The 22,293-nt window shown below is 50.2% G+C and overlaps 1 protein-coding gene across 1 annotated transcript; it reads right to left on the reverse strand.

The window, feature by feature from the left end:
* Positions 1-912: 912 nt before the first annotated feature.
* C1QTNF8 (C1q and TNF related 8) lies at positions 913-8,355 on the reverse strand. Its single transcript, XM_019281436.3, has 3 exons — positions 8,101-8,355; positions 3,809-4,037; positions 913-2,916 (listed from the first exon to the last, which is right to left on the reverse strand). Exons 2-3 carry the CDS (start codon positions 4,023-4,025, stop codon positions 2,369-2,371), a joined length of 765 nt encoding a protein of 254 aa, XP_019136981.1. The 5' UTR covers positions 4,026-4,037; positions 8,101-8,355; the 3' UTR covers positions 913-2,368.
* Positions 8,356-22,293: the final 13,938 nt, after the last annotated feature.

Genomic DNA, 22,293 nt, shown 5'->3' on the forward strand with positions numbered 1-22,293 from the left:
AGCTTTCAGATATTCCAATTTTTCCCAAAAACCTCGGCAGGCTGAGACTGCCAGTGTTTTCTGTGCCATTGGGGATAATTTGGATCCTGTGGGATCCTGTGGAAAGGTCGTTGTGCCCCTGGAATTGCTGTGGATTTAACGATTTCCCTGCTCCTGGCACTGGGATGAGTCATGAGGGCTCTGAAATCCGAATGTTTCCCTTGGAGATGTGTTTATTTGGGGATAAAAATGATGGATTTTTGCTGCTTCCCAGGAGAAAGGGACTTCTCCAGAATTCCATGGATTGAGCATGTTCTGGGGATGGTTTTCCCAGCCCAGCTGGAGCAGGGAAGTTTTAATTGGAATTATAGCCAGTGCAGCAAAGGGGAGATGGGAATGAGCCAAAACAGTGGGAAAACTGCTGGATCTGTGAGGAATGAGGAATTCCAAACCACCTCAGCCTGGGAATGCTCCTGCTCCACCACAGAGCTCCTGCCAGCAGCACATCCAGCTGGGAATTCATTTTCCAGCCTAGGGATGGGACAGGGAGGATTTAGAAGCAGAAAAAGGAGGGAAAAAAGGATTTGGAGCTCTCCAATGTGGCTTAGAAAATGGGAATTTCCCGGGGTTCCTTTTCAGGATGCAGGTTGAGGGATGCAGGAACACGCTCGGGGTTTCAAGGCTTGGGATCCATTTTCATTGGAATTTTCTACTTCAAAGTCCCTATTTTCAGGGGAATTGGGAGATCTTGAAGATTTGGGATTGATTTAGAGGAGAAGAGTTGGTGTCAGCTTCCTTTTGGGAATCCTTTGGATTAAAGGAACTCAAATTGTCTCCAGAGACTTTTCCAGGTTCAGTGTGGTGCTCCTAGCCAGGGAATGTGGAAAAGCTTATGGAAAAACTTATGGAAAAGAGAGAAACAACTCCAGGAACTCGAAGCAAAATCTTTATTTCAGCTACTTTTCCCAAAGCTGGGGGAGGTGAGGTCCAAGGAAGCATTTTCCTGGAAGAATTTCCCTGGATCCTTTGTACAAATGGCTTAGGAAGCAAACGAGAGACTGGGAGAAAGGGAAAGAAGGAATGGGATAAAATGATAGGGTTTTGCTGCATGCACCACTATCCCATCCATAATTTTTTAGGAAAAAACCCCAAATCCATAAAAATCACTGCTTGAAGAAAAGCTCCTTTTCCTTTCCAGTTTGTCCTTCATTTTCCAGAAATGATGACGCTCCAAGATGGAAATTTCCAGGAAATAAAAAACCCCAAATCCCTAAAAATTTAAAAAAAAATCCTTTTTCTTTCCAGTTTTTCCACCATTTTCCCAAAATGATGGAGCTCCAAAATGGTAATTTCCAGACGGGAACACAGCCTGAAATCCTGGCTTGGCAAACTCCAAATTCCCACCATTTCGTTAAATTGGGAAGCACATTCCCAGCCAGCTTGGATGTTCTTATGGGAAGTTTTTCTCTGGTTGTACTGAGCCCTGTTTCCCTGGAAAAGCTTTCCCAAATCCATGTGCTGTTGTTCCTCTAATTCCACCATTCTGCTGGAATAATGGGATATGCCACAGAATGGAACAGAACCGGAATCTGGGATTCGTTCCTGTGCCAAATCTTGATTTTCACACCAAATCTCCTGCCTGAGAGGAGCCACCCTGGTGCTGCCGGGGGCTGGGGCTCCAATTAGCCAAGATTTTTGCTTAATTAGCACCTGGATAACCGCTCTGCTCCTTAGGGATAATTATATTATCCTCATAAAAATCTAATTATTACAATTCCTTGTCTAAAGCACAGCAAAGAAGTGGAATTTCGGCTTCCAGCTGGGCCAACTCTTCTGGGGTGTTCCTGAGGGGCCACAGAGAGTGTTGGAAAACTTCTGGAATTCTTGAGCAGCTTGGAACAGTCGCCTCCATCCACACACGCATGGAAAACAACACTTCCAGGGATGCAGCCATCCCAAAAGGAATGGGAGACGCAGAGAAAGAAGGGAAATTTCTGCTGTCAATTGGACCAATTGTCCAGGAATGTTCCTGGGAGTCTGTACAGGGAGCTGGGAAGCTTCTGGAATTCTTGTGCAGTGGGAACAGTCCCCTCCATCCACACAGGGGTGGAAAACAACACTTCCAAGGGCTACAGATATTCCAAAGGGGACAGGAGACGCAGAGCAAAGTGAAGTTTTTGCTGCCAACTTGGCAACTCTTCAGGGATGTTCCTGAGGGTCTTTACAGGGAGCTGGGAACCTTCTGGAATTCTTGTGCAGCTTGGATGCACGCAGATGTGGAAAAACAACTCTTCCAGGGCTACGCCCATTCCAAAAGGAATTAGAGATGCACTTCTAGAGGGAAGACGCTGCTGGACGGCCCAAAGCTTGCCCTGGAGTAGAGGAGCTCCTACTCCAGGGCGGGTTTGATCAGATGCCCGTTGAAGATGACATAAACATCGGACTCCTCGCTGTAAATGGCGTTTTCCCGCTCCCTCTTGAACATCCTGATCCAAACCTCCTCCCCTTCCTGCAGATCCAGCATCAGGCTCTGGCTCTGCATGATGCTCCTGTCGCTGGGCTGGGCGTACAGGATGGCCACGGCCTGCTCGTTCCTCATCAGGTGCACGTAGGTCTCCTTGAAATTCCAGGTGTGCACGTTGAGGCTGAAGTAGTAAATCCCTGGAATGTAGCAGAAGAACTTCCCGGAGAACATGTTGAAGTGTTGGTAGAGGTTGACGAATTCCATGTCGAAGGTGACGTGCTGGAAGTAGTCGGAGCTGTGCAGTGGCTTCCGGCGGCCCACGGAGAAGGCGGCAAAGAGCTGCTTGCAGGAGTGGCCTTGGGGGCCGGGCTGGCCCTTCTGCCCCTTCCGGCCACTCAATCCACGTAATCCTCGCTCTCCCACCTTCCCAGCTGCTCCAGGGAATCCCTTCTCTCCCATCTCGCCCTTCTCACCTGGGAAGGTGAAGGAAAAGTGTGTCAAACACGAGCACGGGAAGCACAGATTCCAGGAATATCCTGGAGACAGCCAGCGGAGGAGCTGCTGGAGTGTTGTTTCCCCAAGCTGGGAATACTGGTCAGACATCAGCACCTTCCCAGTAGGATTAACCTGGGAATACTGGTCAGACATCAGCACCTTCCCAGTTCCCACAGGGATTAACCTGGGAATACTGGTCAGACATCAGCACCTTCCCAGTTCCCACAAGGATTAACTTTGGGGTACATTTGGGCACCACCACATTTTGGGCACCCCTTGGCCTTTGTTTGGGTACATTTTGGGCACAACCATGTTTTGGGCACATTTGGGTATGACAACATTTTGGGCACCCCTTGACCTTGTTTTGGGCACCCCTTGATCTTGTTTGGGCACTTTGGGGAATTTTGGGACCCACCATATTTTGCGGACCTGTTAATTTTGTTTTGGGCACATTTGGGTACAACCACATTTGGGCACCCCTTGACCTTGTTTTGGGAACATTTGGGCACGACAACATTTTGGGCACCCCTTGACCTTGTTTTGGGAACATTTGGGCACGAAAACACTCTGGGGACCCCTTAACCTCATTTTGGGCAAATTTGGGCACGGCAGCTTTTTGGGCACCCCTTGGCCTTGTTTTGGGCACTTCGGGGCACATTTGGGCACAGCCATATTTTGGGCACCCCTTGACCTTGTTTTGGCACTTTTGGGCACATTTTGGGCACCCCTTGGCCTTGTTTTGGGCACTTTTGGGCACGGCAACTTTTTGGGCACCCCTTGATGTTGTTTTGGGCACATTTTGGGCATCCCTTGCCCTTGTCCTAGGCTGAATTTTGCTGCAGGAAAGGACCGAGGAAGAGCCGCACCCACCTTTGAGGATGGTGATGTCTATGGTGGGCTGGATTTTGGGCACGGAATATTCGGGATCCCCGCTCATCCTGGTGGATCTTTGGGAGATGATGGACACGGGCTGCTCCGAAGGCCCGCAGCACCTCACGCACGACAGGCGCCGCCTGGGCAGCGCCTTCTCCGGCTGGGATGCGGCATTCCCAGCGGAAAGCAGGAGCAGCAGGATCACAACCCTCATCCTCGGGAGCAGCTGGAGCGGGAAAGGGAACACAAACCATTAATGGGATGATCCCAATCAGGGCCACCTGGCGAGTGCTTTCCTTGGGGTTAATTATTAACGGATCCTGGAGTGACACCGGGAGACTCCGGGTGGGACTGATGCCCCTTGGAGCGCCGGGAAAGGCAATCCCTGGCTGGAATTAGCAGCGACAGCTGCCAAGAGACATCAGGTCAACAAAAGAATGGGAAAAAAAAATCCCAAGCCAAACAAAACCTGCTGGGAGCAGAAGCTCCGCTGGACAAGTCGGCTGCTCTTGGAACACCCCCGACGGAAAATTTCAGGGGAAAAGACAAAAGTGTTACTCTGTTGGTTTGTTGGTGCCCCAGCATCCCAAAAAATTCAAAATTCAAGGTAAAATATGGAATTTTATTCAAATGTCGAGCTGGAAACTGATTTTTTTGGGGAGGAAAAGCCTGGAAGAAAACCGAAACAAAAAGAAATCCAAAGTGTTTCTCTCCCAAAAAGTTCTCCTACAGCTGCTTGCTGGTGACTTCTTTCCATGGTTTCTCCATTCCCATCTTCTCCTCTGATCGGAATTCCTGTGTGTATTTTCCAGTTTGATTTTCCAATGTGTGGAATGGAAATCCAAAGAGTTGCACCAAACTAGGACAAAGTGGGATTTGCTTGGCACAAAACCTGGGTTTGTGCTTCCTTTGTTTTATTTTCATCTGCTCCTGGTGAGCTCCAAAGGTTCTGGATATCCAAAGGTTCTGGATACTGGGAGAAATCCAGAGAGAAAATGCCTCAGGTGGGGAAAATGGAGGAATTTTCTCTGATTCCTCACTGACCTGTTCCTAGGGAAAGACTGGAGCTGATTTTGGGAGAAACCCAGGAAGAAAATTCCTCTTGTTTTCACCTGTTCCTAAGGAGGGATTGGAGCAGATTCTGGGAGAAATCCAGGGAAAAAAATGCCTCTGATGGGGAAAATAGAGGAATTTTTGCTGGCTTCTCATTGACTTGTTCCTAGGGAAAACTGGAACTGATACTGGGAGAAATCCAGGGAGAAAATGCCTTTTTTCCCCTGCATCTGAGGCATTTTTTCCCCTGGATTTCTCCCAGAATCAGCTCTAATCTTTCCCTAGGAACAGGTCAGTGAGGAGCCAGAGAAAATTCCTCTTCTTTTCACCTCTTCCGAAGGAAAGATTGGAGCTGATTTGGGAGAAATCCAGGGAGAAGATGCCTTAGATGGGGAAAATAGAGGAATTTTCTCTGGGTCCTCACTGACCCGTTCCTAGGGAAGGACGGCAGCTGGAGATTGGACACTCATTCCCATTCCATGTGTAATTAGTGTCATTCCACCAATTGCACTGGTGCCTCATCCAGGACAGATTTCTTGGATCGATGCCCTTGTGGATCTTCTCCAAAGTCCAATTAGTGAGATGGACTCGGACTGACCCCAGGATGGGAATGGCTCCTCTTCCAGCAGCTGGAATTCCTGGAATAGGTTGGGAAGGGGGTGCTGGATGGCCTGGATTTCAGAAGCCATTCCATGGACACCCCGAGGGAGGGAAGGAGGGAGAACATCCAGCCTTGGAGCTGCGTCCCTGGGAACAAAATGAGCCAGAGGGGAAAATAAGGAGGAAAAACCCGTCAGCAGTGGGATTGGAGCAGCATTCCCGGGAAATGTTTTCTTCCCATTCTTCCCTGCTCCAGAAGTGTCAGTCACACCTTTCCAGCTTCCTGGAAATCCAAGAAATCCTTATTAGCAGGAAAACAATGACTTCCCCTCCGAGAGCAAGGAATGTTCTTTCCTGAAGTCCGTCAGAACTGGAAATACCTTTGGATTTCTAATTGTGCCTCATTCCAGCAGCAGCTGGAGGAGGGATCAATCCCCCTTTTCCATCAGGGTTCAGGGCTTGAATTCCATGTCATTAAACCCTTTCTCATTTCCATTAATTTTTTAAGCCATCTTTGTGCTTCCAACTGGGAATGGAAATACAGGAAGGTGAAATGGGGAAAAAGTCCTAAAAACCAGCCCAGGATGGACCTGATGGTCCTGGAGGGCTTTTCCAACCTCCAGAATTCTGGGATTCCCTGAACCATGCTCGGAATTCCTGCTGATATTTTCCTTCCTGTTATTCCTAGGGCTTCACTTGGAAAAGGAATCCATGAGTATCCTCGCTTAAAATTCATGGAAAACACCAGGCACTGCCCCTTTAAATTCGGGACAAAACTGGATTAAAACCCCACATTAAACCCCAAACCTTTCCGGTCCCGCAGAGATGGAAAACTCACGGATGTGCCGGCCCCGAGCCTCGGCACCATTCCAGACATGGAAAATATTCCAGTTCTGCCTTTTTGACCTTTTGTCTTCTCTCCAGCCTCAAGCTCCTCACGGCTCCGGAGCTCCTTGGATCGGGAGCGGCGGGAAACGAGGCATCCGCAGGGCTGGGTTTGTCCGGACACCGCGCTTCCTCTTGGAAAGGATTTTTCCGGGATTTGTTTGATTTGCTTCCCCAGGAGGATCTAAAATTTCGTAGTGGGCAGCTCCTTGTGGAAAAGCCCAAAACACCAGAGGAGTTTTCCAAGGAAAATGCTGCCGGATTCCAGTGCCGAGCTCCGGCAGCTCTTGTCCGACAAAACATCCCGGAGATCCTTCAGGAGCCGACTCCAGGAGTTTGTCTGCAGCTGAAGGGATTGGAGAACTCCCAGGCAGGAATATTTGCATCCCAAAAAGGAAGTGCTATAGGAATTCCCAGTGCCGGTCGTGGTTTGAGGATGAGCGATGTCCGTGTCCGGGGTGTTTATACAACCCCGGGGTGCTGGAGAAGAGGGGCTGGGAGTGCTGCTGGAGCTGTGAGAGAGGCAGGAATGGAGGGAAAACCGGGATCCAGCCATGGAGAGATCCAGGAATGGAGCAGCATCTGGATTTGCAGTGCCTGGGTGAATATTTTTCTGGGAATTTGCAGCTTCTTTCCCAATTATCCGGTTTATTTTTTGTTTTCTGGTGCTTTTTTAGCCCGGGCCTGTTTCCAATGGGGGTGATTCCCTGAATTCTTCTGTCCTGGGAGGAGCCATCCCTGAGCAGCAGCCTCTGGGGCACTCACCTGCTCTCTCCAGCTGGGAATTCATCAGGAATGGGAAGAGACGAGGTTCCCAAGGAAATATCCCTGCACAGCTGAGGGATTGGATGGATTGACACAACTCCATGGATGTGCTGTGGGAGGAGAGGCTGCATGGAAACACTCCCGTGCACCTGGATTCCTGCATATTCCCGAGCTTCCGTCCTGCCCTGGGACAGGGAGCAGGAGGACGTTCGTGATTCCCAAGGGAACAGCTCTTCCCTGTCTCCTTCCCCGTGTCCCTGCCCGCACCTCTGACTCCTGCAGTGTCCTGGAATTGTCCCTGCTCCAGGCTGGGCGGCTCCCTGGCAGAATTCCCGGCTCCCGAGCCAGCCCAGGCTGTGATTCAGCAGGAATTACAGTAAAAGTCATTCCCAGGGCAGCTCCTCCCGCAGGACAAATCCCCCTGATGGAAGCGGCCGGCACCGATCCCTCCTTCACCCTTCCCGATGGAAAGGCAGCTTTCCCGGGATTTGTCAGCGCTGGGAGAAAGTGAAGGAGTGGGGCTTGTCCCTGCAGAAGGTCCCGGCTGGGCTTTTCCCACCGGGATGCGGTGCCTGGATCCCGCCCGGCCACGCTTCCATCCCAATCCCATCCCAAAGCCCGCTCCGGAGCGAGCAGCACATTCCCAAGAGCTGGAGAAGCACAATTCCCTGAAAGTTTCCACTTCCCTGCGGAGACTCCAGGAAATGGCTCTTTCCTGCCCCGTCTCCCGCAGCCACATCGGATCCATCCCCATCCCGCTGGGAGCAGCGTCCCGCGGGGAAAAAGCTCCGGCCTGGAGTGTCCAGGGTGGATAACGGGATAGGGAATTTGAACCGGAACAAATGAAAGCCAGCTCAGCACTGAGCTGGCACTTCCAGAGCCCCTCATTCCTGCCTTTCCCAAGGAATCTGCTCAGCAGGGTGGGAATGCTGCGTTCCTGCAGCAAAAGGGGATTCGATCCCTTTATCCCGATCCCTGTAACTCACCTCGTCCCGCAGAATCCCTGGATCTTCCTTCCCTTGCTATTCCTCAGCTGCTGCTTCAGTTCTCCGGGCAGGCTGCAGCTTCCGTGCTGGGATCCAAGAGAAACACGGAAAGTCAGGCTGGATCCTTAGGAAACCTTGGCAAAAGGAATTTTTTCCCTCGTTTCTTTGCTTGCACCAACTTGTGCTGGGCTCTGGCGCCTTTGTCCCGCTCCGGTTTCCTCGGGGTTCGCTGCCAGTCTGGAATTCTGCAGGGCCTCTCCCAGGGATGGAAATAAAACCCAAAAAAGTTTGGGATAAAAAAAAAAAAAGAAAGGATGACAAAAACTCCACCACAGAACCCAAAACCACATCCAGGGCTCCCGCCAAGAGGAAAAGTGCTGGGATCACATGGAAAGAATTTCTCTTTGGGAGCTTTCAGCATCTTTTTAAGCGGGAGAAAGGGAAAAAAGGAAATAAACGAAGCCACAATAAAATCTCTGGGATTTGTGCATGAGCTGGAAAAGCGGGAACGGCTTTAGGCTGGAAAGAGGGGAGATCTAGATGGGATTTTGGGAAGGAATTCCTTCCTGGGAGGGTGGGGAGGGGCTGGGATGGAATTCCCAGAGCAGCTGTGGCTGCGCCATCCCTGGGAGTGTCCCAGGCCGGGCTGGATGGGGTTTGGAGCACCCTGGGACAGTGGGAAGTGTCCCTGCCCATGGAACTGGACGAGCTGTAAGGTCCCTCCCCACCCAACCCATTCCAGGATTCCATGATTTTCGTGCCCGCACTTCCTCACCCTCAGTCACTTCCTTGGAAAAAGCACTTTGGGGATTTATTTAAGGTCACTTTGGGCTCTGAATTTATTTTTCCCATTCCTTTTCCGTCTCCTGTTTCCGACTGCTTCCCATTAATTGCAGAAGGCAGTGGAAGATCCGGGTATCCCATGGCAGCTCCAGCACCATTCCTTCAGGAGGGACGGAAAGGAAAAGGGAATCTTGGGAACAGCAGGAGGGAAAGGGGAATTCTGCCCTCTCTGTGCCCTTTCCCATTCCAGGTGCTTTAAATATTCCCTTCCCTGGAGTTCTCCTGACCCAGCCGAGCAGGGACACACGAGGTGCTCCCAGAAATTCCCGTTCTGCCCCAATTTCCAGTGCTCCCAGTGCTCCCAGTGCTCCCAGTGCTCCCCACAGCTCGGAGCCCTGGAGCAGAGGCGGGGCTGCTCCCATGGAAAAGGTGACCCAGCTTTGGCAGAGCTTTTCCAAATAAAAGCAGGAAAACAACCTTGAAATCCGTGGGTGGAGCTGGGATAAACGAGGGGAAAAAATCCTTGGCGGATGATTTGAGTTGGGAATGGTTTGGAATTGGTGGAGTTGAAAGAGCAGGGGATGATTTTTTTAATTAAAGAAGGTTTTTTAAAGAGAAATAAATTTAAAAAATGGAAAAGAAAGAAATCTTTTTATGAAGAAAAGAGTTTTATAAAGAAAATGGTTTTTTTATAAAGAAAAGGTTGTTCTTAATGGAAATCTTTTAATTTAAAAATTCATAAAATTTGAGTTTTAATTCCAACACCCTGAGTGCCAAGGAGAGGGATTATGGGATGTCGGGTAAAGTGAAATAGTTTTATAAATAAATTATTTTTACGAAGAAAATCGCTTTAGAAAGGAAATGGCTTTCTTAATGGAAATATTTTTGTTTAAAAAAATTAATAATGTTTAATTTTTAATCCAGAAAATCTCCATCCCAAGTGACAGGAAGAGAAATTATGGGATGCCGGAGTGAAGGGAAATATTTTTATCAATATAATCTTTTTATAAAGAAAAGTTTTCTAAAGAAAATGGTTTTATTAATGGAAATACCTTCATTAAAAAACCCCAATAAAACGTAATTTTGAATCCAAAAATCTGCATCCCAAGTGATGAGGAGAGAAATTATGGGATGTCGGAGTAAAGGAAAATATTTGTATAAAGAAAATGTTGTTATGGAATTAATGGAAATGTTTTCATAAAACAATTAATAATATGCAATTTTTAATTCCAATTTAAATTATTTTTAATTCCAATTTTAATTTGCATCCCGAGTGCCGAGGAGAGGGAATCCGGGATGCTGGAGGCCGGGGGCGGTCCCAGATCGGAGCATTTCCACGCGGCACTGGTGGCACTGGTGCTGTACTGGGAGGAGCAGAGGGCAGAGCCCAGCGTTTTCCCGCTGTCCTGGCGTGATCCCGAGCCAGATCCAGCTCTCCATGAGTCACCCTCTGGATCCCGGCTCCTCTGGAGCCTCTCATCCCTTCCCTGCCCCTCCTGCCTCAGCATCATTCCCATCCCACTCTGGGATCATTTTCATCCCATTCCGTGCTCATTCCCATCCCATTCCTGCCTCGTTCCCGTCCCATTCCTGCCTCGTTCCCGTCCCATTCCAGGCTCATTCCCATCCCATTCCTGCCTCATTCCCATCCCATTCCAGGTTCATTCCCATCCCATTCCAGGTTCATTCCCATCCCGTTCCTGCCTCATTCCCATCCCATTCCTGTCTCGCTCCCATCCCATTCCTGCCTCATTCCCATCCCATTCCAGGCTCATTCCCGTCCCATTCCTGCCTCATTCCCATCCCAGCCCCACAGGGATGGGCAGGATCAGACTGTGCCATGCAGAATTCCCCCCAAAACAGGCACTTGGAAATGTATCCAAGCTTTTCCAAAGCTGCCGGGATAGGGAAATCCTGGCTCGTGCCATTTTTGGAAGAACCTCCAAGCTCTTCAAGGCCAAAAAAACCCCTCTGGAATTAGAGTGGGAACAACTCTGATTCCACAGGGGGGTGAGTGTCCTCTCCACACACAGAGAGGAAAACAGGGATTTAAATGAAGAAAAACCAGGATTTGGGGGTCTGAAAACCTGGAAAACTGGTCCAGGAATGGTCTAAATGGGAGCTTTAATTTAGTCTGGGCTTTATGTAACCAGTGCCGGTGTCTCCAGAATAAACAGGATTTGTGCCTCTTGGAATGCCACAGCTTTCTTTTTGGGAATAATAATCCCTTTCAGGGAAGGATATTCCTGTTTACACAGTTGATTTCCAGAACTGGGATTTTGTCCATGTGGGAGAAAAAAAAAAGACAAAAATCAATGTGGAAAAATGAGGAATGGAAAATCCTGGGAAAAGAGGGGCAGTGACTGCAAGGGGGAAAGAGGGAATTCAGCAATATCCAGGTAGGAGAGAAGAGGCTGAGAAAATTGGGGATGTTCCCCAGGAGAAGGGAAGGTTTGGACACCTCAGCCCCCTGCAGTGTCTGGAGAGGCTTCAGGGAAGCCGGAGAGACAGAAAAAACGGGAATGGCTCCCCAGCTATAAAACCTCCTCATGACTTCTTGGAATTTGGAGCAGGGAAAATCCAGGTAAACAAAGGTTTAACCACGGAGCTTCTCCAAGGATCTTGTGGTCTAAATTTGTAACACAAACATTGGGAATGTGGGATTTGCTGGTGGTGCTTGGAATGTTTGATTTAATCCTTGCAAGTTTTTATCCCAGCTGAGCCTCACCCGGGATTTTGGGCACCATCAGTTGTGCTTCACATGGATTTAAAATATTCCAAGCCCAGCTCTTCCCTCTCCCCCGGCATTCCCAACAAAATAATGATGGCTGCTTCTGTATTTGTCTTTTCCAGAGGATGGAATGCCAGAGAATTCCTGCAAACTGGATTTAGAGTGCTGTTGGATGCCCCAAACCAGGCCCCAAACCAAGCCCCAAACCAGACCCCAAACCAGACCCCAAACCAAGCCCCAAACCAGACCCCAAACCAGACCCCAAACCAGACCCCAAACCAAGCCCCAAACCAGACCCCAAACCAGACCCCAAACCAAGACCCCAAACCAAGCCCCAAACCAAGCCCCAAACCAGACCCCAAACCAGACCCCAAACCAAGCCCCAAACCAGGCCCCAAACCAAGCCTCAAACCAAGCCCCAAACCAGACCCCAAACCGGACCCCAAACCAAGCCCCAAACCAGACCCCAAACCAAGCCCCAAACCAAGCCCCAAATCAGACCCCAAACCAGACCCCAAACCAGACCCCAAACCGGACCCCAAACCAAGCCCCAAACCACACCCCAAACCAGACCCCAAACCAAGCCCCAAACCAAGCCCCAAACCAAGCCCCAAACCAGGCCCCAAACCAGGCCCCAAACCAGACCCCAAACCAGACCCCAAACCAGACCCCAAACCAGACCCCAAACCGGACCCCAAACCAAGCCCCAAACCACACCCCAAACCAGACCCCAAACCAAGCCCCAAACCAGGTCCCAAACCAGGCCCCAAACCCAGGCCCCAAAACAGACCCCAAAACTGGGTTTAGAGCGCTGTTGGATGCCCAGTGCCAGGCAGCAGCACGGGAGGTGCCCTGGGATAACCCCACAGCTCCCTGTTGGAATTGTGTCCCCTCATTCCCTGTCCCTCCGGAGGACACACCCGAGGGAAGGACCACATTCCCACAGCTACAGATGCACCAGGATGGGCTTAATTCCCAGGGAGCTGCATTCCCTTCGGGCCTCCTGGATCCTCAGCCATTTTTTGGGAATAATTTTCCGTGATTTCGCCATCTCAGGGAGGGTTTGGAACAGGACACAAACCCCACTCACCGTCACCACCAACCCAAAAGATCCTTGGATTTTCTATTTTATTTTTTGCTATTTTCAATTCCTGAGAAGACCAAGAATCCTGGAAGACTCCGAGCTGCCCCAGAGCTCCTGAAGGAGCTTTTCCCAGGCAAATTTCCCAAACCAACTGCAAGGCTCAGTGCAAAAGGGACTTTGTGGAGCAGCTCGAGCTCCTGTTTTTGTGGGAACAGCTTGAGCGGGAAGGTCAGGGAAGATCATTGTGCTCCCGAGGAAAAGGAGCTGGGACACGGCTGGTGGAGCACAGGGTGGGCACAGCTTTCCCTGCCACGAGTCACTGCCGAGGAGCCAAGGGCACCTTGTCCTGCAGCTCCAGATGTCCAAAAATAGGAATTCTGGATAGGACAACAGGGAATGGGTTTGACCTACAAAGGGTTTGATTGAAATGAAATATTAGGAAGTTTTTTACAGTGAGGGTAGGGAGGCCCTGGCCCAGATTCCCAGAGAAGCTGTGGCTGCCCCATCCCTGGAATGTTCAAGGCCGGGTTGGATGGGGCTTGGAGCAGCCTGGGATGGTGGGAGGAGTTGGGGTTGGAATTTATGGGCTTTAAGGTCCCTTCCAACGCAAACCATTCCCACTCCGTGATTATAAAATTGTGCTTTCCTAAGGGAAATTCCTCCTCTTGCCTGGTCCGGAGTAGAGTTGGCCATGAATTCCCACGATTCCTCCCACAGCCCCACCAGTTCAGGGAGGTTTATGCCATAATTCCCAGGAGGTTTTTGCCATAATTCCCAGGATTCTCCTGCAGATGCTTGGGCGGGGTTTGCCCTGTTTTGGGCAGTCATTCCCTGTGACACGGGAACGAGGAGCAGCACAGCGTAACCGCTGGATCTTCCTTTGTACAGATCCATCCTTAGGGAAAAAGAAATGCCAATTTGCAGCCCCCAAAGCCAGATCCAAACATTTCTATGAATCCAGAAAGGATTTTTATGCAACTCCTCTTCCTACCTTTTTCCCCTCTTTGACTGAAGGACTCTCACTAGAAATAAGTGATGCTTTTTCTGAGATTCCTGATAAACTCTTGCCAGGAAACACCACCCACACCCAGCCATTTTCCCTCCATTTTAAAGGGAATTTTTGGGATTTGCTGCTTTACCCAACATCCAGAGCCACTCAAATCATTGTCTTTTTTTTGGCACAGTTATTGATCATCATTTCCCTTCCTGCTGAGCCGCAGAATTTCCAGGCGGTTGCACAAAGCCGGGGCTGAAGTTGGCAACAAAAAGAGGGAAATAAACCAGGAATAATCCAAAGAATCCCCTGGAGTGATTGGCACAGCTTTGGAGAGAGCTGGTCCTGATCCCCACTCCCAAAAGTGTTTTCTCAATGCTTTAAAACCATTTATTCAGGCAGGGGTTGGCTTATCAGGTGGGAATCAAAAGCTGCTGGTGGATGAAGGAGAATCCGGCTCGAAGAGTTCCTGGGGGGAGAGCAGATGTGGAATGTGGGGATTTATCCTGGGAAAAAATGATTTTACAGTGTTCTCTGTAAGTGCTGGAATGAAAACTCTGCAGCTGGGCCCTGGAGATGGCCCCAAACCAAGCCCCAAACCAGACCCCAAACCAGACCCCAAACCAGGCCCCAAACCAGACCCCAAATCAGGCCCCACATCAAGCCCCAAATTCGACCCCAAATCAGACCCCAAACCAAGCCTCATACCAAGCCCCAAACCAAATCCCAAATCAGACCCCAAACTAGACCCCAAACCAAGCCTCAAACCAGACCCCAAACCAGGCCCCAAACCAGACCCGTGCCATTTTCTCCCTGCCCAGACACTAAAAGTCACTGCTGACACCTGGCAGAACAGGATTTCTGATGTAGGACACCCCCTCCTGGGATGCCCTGCCCACCCTTTTTTCCATTGATTTTCCCGCCAGGCTCCGAGAAATAAAGCGGAATCAATCCCTTTAAGATGAGTGAGTCCCTTTAGGATGAGTGGATCCCTTTAGGATGAGTCAATCCCTTTAGGATGAGTGGATCCCCTCAGGGTGATAACTGCTGGCTAAAGCTCGGGAAATGGTTTTCCCCAAATGCTCTGATCTGTTCTGATCCATGTCCAGGCTTTTTCCCTACTTTCCCACCTCCCATTAACAGCAGGAAAAGTTTTCCAGTCAGATGGGAAACAACAAAACGACAAAAGTAGGGCTGATTCTCTGGTTTCCTGGTGGGTTTGAGGAATATGAGAAACAATGGAATAACAGAAGGAATCTTCACGGGATTGTTTTAAATAAATCTTTGTTCCAAGTCTTAATTTCTTAGAAAAAAATATTCAGGATTAACTTCGTCTCCCATTGTAAGAGCACCAGATAGCCCAAATTTAAAATCCCCCTCATTTTTAGTCCAATTTTGGGAAGATCAGGATTGATAAGGAGCAGGAAAACTATTGGGAAAAGAGGGTTGAGGTCCGAAAAGAGTTCTTGTCTCCTCATTATGTTTTATTACTAATTAATAAGCCTGGACACTTGATTTCCATATCCTGGGAAGGACAGCTCAGGAGACAGCTCCACTAGAGGCCACTCTTGTACTTTAGGAAAACAATTCCAAAGGAAATTCTGCGGGAAATTCCATCGTTTAGTAAATTTTGTAAGGAAATCTTCAGGAGGTGCTGACCCTGGAGCCAAAGAAGTGGATTTTAGTGGTTTTTCTTCCCGAGGGAAGGAGAGGTGCCATGAGCTTTCCTCTTCCAGTTTTCTTGGAGGAATCAAAGCCAAAGCTGGAAATTGGGGAATTCTGCAGTCAATGAGAATTGCCACAAACCTTAAAAAAAGAGGAATATTTTACATTTCCCGGGTATCTGGATTTTTCCCACTGATGTGATTCCCTCTCTCCCATCTCTGCTGGGTTTCCACATCTCCCTCATTTTCCAGGTTTGATTTAGAGGGTGAACCCATCCAAACTGGTCCAGCTGGACATTCCAGGAGTATTCCCAACCCTGATTCCCAGTCCCTGTCGCAGACCTACCAATGGGGACACCAAGGCTCAGATGGGCTCAGCCTCCTTCTCCTGCAAGATAAAAAGTCACATAAATCCCGGAATCATTTCCCTCCAGCAAATGCCTCCCTGGGAGCCCCTCAATCCCATTTTTCCATGCAGGGATTGGGATCGAGTTCCTCTCCCAGCACCTTCAAGGCAGGTGATGCTGATTCTCCCGAGCTGCTCCTCTTCCCATTAATTCTCTGACTCCAAACGATTCCTGATTTTATTCTGCAGTGAGTGGCAGGTAAATCTCTTCCAGGACAATGTTTGGTGATCCCTATTCCCATCCTGGAAAAGCAGCAGCTGGAAAACCTCCTCCACTCCTGGCACGTCAAATATCAATTTAATAATCAAATATCACCTGGATATTTGGACTTGGAAGCAAAGCAATAAAAAACCACTGACCCCTGAGGAAGAATCAGTTTGGATATTCCGATGGATTTCAGGGATGTGCCACTAGAGGGGAATAAAGATCCGTAATATTTCCCAGATTTGCCCTGAAAAACCTTCAGGAATGTGGGGCCTGGAGATGCCAGCCCCATGTGGATGTTGCTCCTTATCTGCAGCAAGAAAACAATCACTGGGATTCATTGGAATGATCCCAGGCAAAGGAGAGCAAATCCAATGATTCCCAAGGATCCCTGAGCTGTGTTAACCCTGACACCTGGAGCAAGTGATAAAGAAGGAAATCTGCCCTGATAACGCCTGTGCTGATAACGTTATCTCTAAATGGGGTGTTCGGGATAAACACGGGAAGAACACGTGTCGGACAGAGAGGGATTCGTTCTAAACCATTCCTCATTTCCATGGAGAGCTTCCCAAGTGAAGGAATCCTCTCTGTGCAGTTCCTCTGGCAATGGCAAAGGTGGATAAGGTGATTAAGATGTCGTTAATTAGGGAGGCATCACTCATTTGCAATAATCTGGAGGCGTTGGAGCTGACGATCGTTAATTAGGATGCTCTGGAGGAAACATGCAGGAGAGAAAAGTAGGAGGGAGCTTGGAATTCTCTCCAGAAAATGAGTTCCCAGATAAAAAGGAAAGGGTCAGAAAATTAGTGAATTAATTAGTTTAGAAGAAAAGTGTAAATTATGTGGAATGATAACGTTGGGAAGCTTTAATGCTCCGGGAGGGGTTGGAATATGGGTAATCCCAGCAGAAATTGGGATTTGGCAGGGATTTGAGTGGTGTAGTGGAAAGATTTGGGCATGGAGAGGGCAGGACACATCCCATGGAATGGCCTTGGAGCTCAAGGGATCTCTGGGATTGAGGAGGAAAACTCAGAAGAAGTTCTCCAAATCCTGTAATCCTGGTGTCCCTCCTCCAGCTGCTTCCCAACCCTTCATCCCAACTCTTTCTCCTCTCTTTAACCTGCCCCAAGTTCTCATGGAATGTCAGGAGGGAGGGAATGGGGTGTCCTTGCTGGAATAGCACAAAACAGGAGCTCCCTGTGCTTGTCTGGATATAAAAATCATGGAAAAATGCAAAGGGACGCTCCTGAAGATCCAGCTGATTTCTCCAGCAAAATTTAAGCTTTTTTTCCCAGGATCGTGGGATTTCCTTGTTCCTGGAGGCGTGGAAGTTCTCTGGGAGATTTGAAGGGAAGAACAGGAGTGGTCGCCTGGATTTGGTGCAAGAGGAACTTGGAGCTGAATTCCTCTCTCCTCGGTGTGGGATAAAGCAGCAAATCCTCCCTTTGCATCCTGAGCTTCCCAAATGGCTCCAGGGAAGCCTCATGTTCAGCTTGGAGTGTGGGCCCACAGCCCAAATCCTTCATGGCTCCAGCCCAAAATCTGGGAGATTCCCAGACTGGATGAGGCTGGGACCATCTCAGCCCAAAGTCAGGTGCCACCTCTAAATTAAACCATCACACCCCAAAGGTCTCCATTTATTCAGAGAGAGGATCCAGCTCCGCTCCGAATCCAGAGGGATTTGCTCCTCCTAAAGCGTTTAATCCAAACTTCCAGAGCTGGAAAAAATCCCAGGGAATACAGCGATGTTTCCACACGCTGCAAATCCTGACAAAACCCCGCCCTGTGGCCATGCTCAGCTTTCCTGAGCCAAAATCCTCTTCCCAATATTTGCATCCTAACTGCCTGAAAGCCACGAGCAGAAGGACCCTTTGGAAGCGACATTTGCTCCTTCCAATGTTGGAAACGATCCCTGATCTGCCAAAAAGGGGTGAACTCCTTCGGGATCATCCTGATGGGGGAGGACACCACACTGGGCACATTTTTTGGGACCCTGAGAGAGTCACCATGGAGTTATGCTTTCCCAAAGGGCTAAAAAAGAGCTGGCAATCCAATCCCAGCCAAGAGTTAATGTTTATCTTCCGCCAGAGGAACGGGAAAAGTTGGAGCACGGTGGCTCCGCTCGGGGTGAAGTCGAACTCCCAAACTTTCTCTTAAATTAGGCCCAGCGGGGGCGGCGGAGCCTCCTTGGGGACCACGGAGCTGTGCAGCGAATGATGGCAGCTCCACCAACTCGTGCTCATTATCGGTGTCGCTCACTCATGTCACCTCCACAATTATTTTAGGACCTGTCACCGGGAACATTCTCCCACCAGCAACTGCTTCCCGCTCGCTCTTAATGGAGACGCTGAAGTTCCAAGCAAAATTCCCTCCTCCCTCGCGCTCGCCGCCTTTTCCCACCCCTGCTGAGCAGCCCAAGGCTCTGGGAAGCTTTGGAGGGAGGGGATGTGGGGCTCTGCGGCTTCCCACGCTCACATTGAGGGGGAGATGGGATGGATGGGCAGTGTTGGGATCTGGGAAGTGAATCCAGGTCTGGGATGTGGAAATTTCAATCCCGAAAGCCTCAGATTGGAGGGGAATTAATGCCAGGCTCTTGTGGATGGAAGGGGAGGACAAAGAGGAGGAGAGGGGAGTCTCCCCTGTTCCAGGGTTGTCATCCTGATCCTGGTGGCTTGGATACACATTTTGTAGCTTCCAGGTTTTTGGAATATCGTGGGAAATTGGAAAGCCCAGTGTCACACTAAGACAGGTCTGAAGAGACCCTGCAGGTCCCTAATCCAATGCCAAAAGAGGCATAAGCTGAGGAGGAAATTCCAGGGTTTCCCTGGATGAGCATCAACCAGCTCCGAGGATGGAGGATCCACACTTTTCCTGTGCCCCTATGCCAGGACTTTTCCCTTCTTTCCCCCTCTTTTCCTCACTTTTCCCCTGTTCTCCCCTTTCCCTATCTTTTCCCCCCTTTCCCCATCTTTTCCCTTCTTTTCCCCTCTCTTCCCCCCTTTTCCCCTCTGCTCTCCCCTTTTCCCCTCTTTCCCCTCTTTTCCCCCCTTTCCCTCTCTTCTCCCTTCTTTTCCCCTCTTTCCCCCCCTCTCTTCCTATTTCATCCTTCCTGGGAAGGGTCTGGCTCCACCTCTCCCATCTCCTCCCCATCTTTCTGTCCCACCCATGATCCTGTGCCCACTTTGTCCCCACTTTTTGGCCACTCTGCTCTCACTCCTGGAGCCGGGAGAGGCTCCGGCTCCAACGTGGATGTGACAGAGGAGCTACGGCCGGAGCCTCCTGGGATGCGGGAAGGGAGCAGCTCCGATTAAGTGGATTATGCTGGAAATAAGCCCCGGACAAAGCCCTGAAATGTTGACAAGAGCTGCAGCTCTGAGGGGAGGCAGTGATTAATCAGCTGCAGGGCTGGAACTAATCAGTGTTTGCAGGAACTTTGGACCTGGGAAACATCGGCTGAGAAATCCTGGGAACGTTTCCTCCGGGATATTGACGATTCCTATTGGTGTTTTCATGGGTTCTATTGATATGTCTCCAAATCCTGTTGATACAGTCACAACTTACATCGATGTTTTCACAGATTACATTGATATCTTTCCAAATTATATTGGTGTCTCCTCAAATCTTCTGGATATCTCCACAACAGGGATAAGGGCTGATGATTCCTTTGGGGGAAGGGATATTTTCCTAGAATTATGGAATATTCTGAATTGGAAGGGGTCAGGATTATCAAATCCAACTCCTGGCCCTGCCCAACACATGCTAACAATCCCATCCTGAGCGTGTTGTCCAAAGGCTCCTGGAGTTCTGGCAGCCTTGGGAATGTGACCATTCCTTGGGAAGCCTGGTCAGTGTCCCAGCACAGAGCCTTTCCCTGATACCCAAGGTTTTAGTGATGCTTTATCCATGCAGGCTCCCCACATCCTCGTCCCAGCTCCATGGCTCTGTGTGTGTCAGGATTTTGGGATCCCACCGTGCTTCCAGAAGTGTGGACACAGCCAGGATGGAGTGAGGTGTGTGGCCCATGGGAACCTCCTGGATTTCTGTTCCATCCTTCTGTTCCCTCCCATCCTATTCTGCAGCCAGACATTCCCTGGGTAACCAGGAGCAAACAGATCAGAGCCCGCTATCAAATTTTCCTTCACTCCAAGTTGAGCTGGAATGGGATTTCCCAGGGAAGAACACCCAATTCCATCACTCCACGAGCCAGCAAACAAAAAACCCAATGGCTGGCGAGAAATTTCCATCCTTTTGGAAATATTTCTGGGGAAAAAATCCTTGGAGTCAAACCCAATCTTGCTCCCACCAGCGCAGACATCCCCAGACACCCCAGCCTGAGACAACAGGTGAAAAGCAAATTCACGGAGAATTTTTCCTTCCTCCAGTTTCCCTTTCCTTCCCCTCCCGCCTTTTCCAGCGCAACACATGGCGGGGGTCATGTAACAACAAGAATTCCCAATGTCAGGCAAATAATTTTTCCATCTGTGGGGTGTTTTTTCCTATTTTTTAACGGAAGTGGCATCTGCGAGGTGCTGGCTGTAAATGATCCCTGCAGGAGCTCTGCTCCATGCCCAGCATCCCATTTTTGGCTGCTCCAGCTGTTGTTGTGGAGAGGGCAGGAACGGGTTCAGCTGACAGCTGCAGGCACTCCGAGAAAAGGAAAGTTGTTTTTTCCTGGTCTCCAGTTGTCTCTCCCTTCCCAGACACCGCGGAGAGGTTTTCCAACTGGCAAAGGTTAAAAATGAGGAGGAATAGGTACAAGTGGCCTCTTGGTTTAAATCCTGATCCTTTTCCCAGCCGGATTTACCTGGTTCGGGAATGCTCAGGACACTGGGAAGGTCTGAGCTGCTCTGGGTTGTGAGAATTCCCATCAGGAATGGGATAAGTGAGAACTGAGGGAAGAAAGTCCTCCAGGGTCGGTGTTTGGTTTTCTGTGGAAACCAGCTCTGAGCAGAAAAATTAAGGAATTGGTGCAGTTTTCCTGGAAATGGACTCCAGTGGAGAGTCCCGGTGGGAGATGTGAAGGGGATGAGAGGGTTGGAGCTCCTCTGCTCTGGAGCCAGGCTGGGAAAACTGGGATTATCCAGCCTGGAGAAGGGAAGGCTCCAGGGAGACCTCAGAGCTCCTTCCAGGGCCTAAAGGGGCTCCAGGAGAGCTGGAGAAGGACAAGGGACAAGGCATGGATGGACAGGACACAGGGAATGGCTTCCCACTGCCAGAGGGCAGGGAAAGATGGGATATTGGGAAGGAATTCCTGGCTGGGAGGGTGGGGAGGCCCTGGCACAGGGTGCCCAGAGAAGCTGTGGCTGCCCCTGGATCCCTGGGAGTGCCCCAGGCCAGGTTGGACAGGGCTTGGAACAACCTGGGATAGTGGAAGGTGTCCCTGGCCATGGCAGAGGGTGGAATGGGATGATCCTGACATTCCCATGGCGATGCCAGAGGTCACCCACACCCCTCCATCCCCCAATCCCCATCCTGTGAAGGACCTGGCAGGGCTTTCACCCACTGACACGTCTGAGAAATCCGAGGATTCAAGCTGGGAGGCTCAGGTTGGACATCAGGAGGGATTTCTCCATGGAAAGGGTGGTCAGGCATTGGAAGGAGCTTCCCAGGGAGGTTTGGAATCCCCATCCCTGGAGGTGTCCAAGGAAGGCCTGGAGGTGGCACTCAGTGCTCTGGGCTGGGGACAAGGCGGGCATCGGGCACAGCTTGGACTCGATGACCTTGGAGGGCTTTTCCAACCTCAAGGATTCTGGGATTCTGGGGTTCTAAACCCCTGGACAAGTGGGATCATGGCTACCCCCACGAGCCAGCATCCCAGCGAAGGAGAGGCTTTGGGAGAGCTCCAGCCGCACTTGGTGCTCCTAAAGGCACCTTCATGGCGGCAGCTCCCGAGGTTTGCATGGAAAACCTTCCTGCCCAACGGAACAGCTCACCAGCCGGCATCTGTGCTGTGACCACATCTAAAGGCTGGCGGGGATGGTGTCATTCCTCATGGATCAACCCTGGATCCAGCAGGATCCTCACCTGGAGCCCTGGGTGGGAGCAGGGGGTGACCAATCCCACATCTCACATCCCGCATCCCTGGCATTCCCGCAGCGCTTCCATCCCGTTACACAACCCCAAACCTCGGCAGCAGGTCCTTCTCCTTCCCGGCAGGGTCTGATTCCTTCTGAAATGCCGTGTGGAGGTGGGAACGCTCCTTCCATCGCTTCCCTGCCCACGCTCCTCCTGTGACATCCCACACACGTGGCAATCAAAGCCGGGAATTCAGCTCGGCTTCCCGAGCGCTTCTCCCCCGGCCTGGCAGCAGGAGCACTCGGGAATGT

Source organism: Corvus cornix, chromosome 14, assembly GCF_000738735.6.
Source record: "Corvus cornix cornix isolate S_Up_H32 chromosome 14, ASM73873v5, whole genome shotgun sequence".
NCBI classification, from domain to species: Eukaryota; Metazoa; Chordata; class Aves; order Passeriformes; family Corvidae; genus Corvus; species Corvus cornix.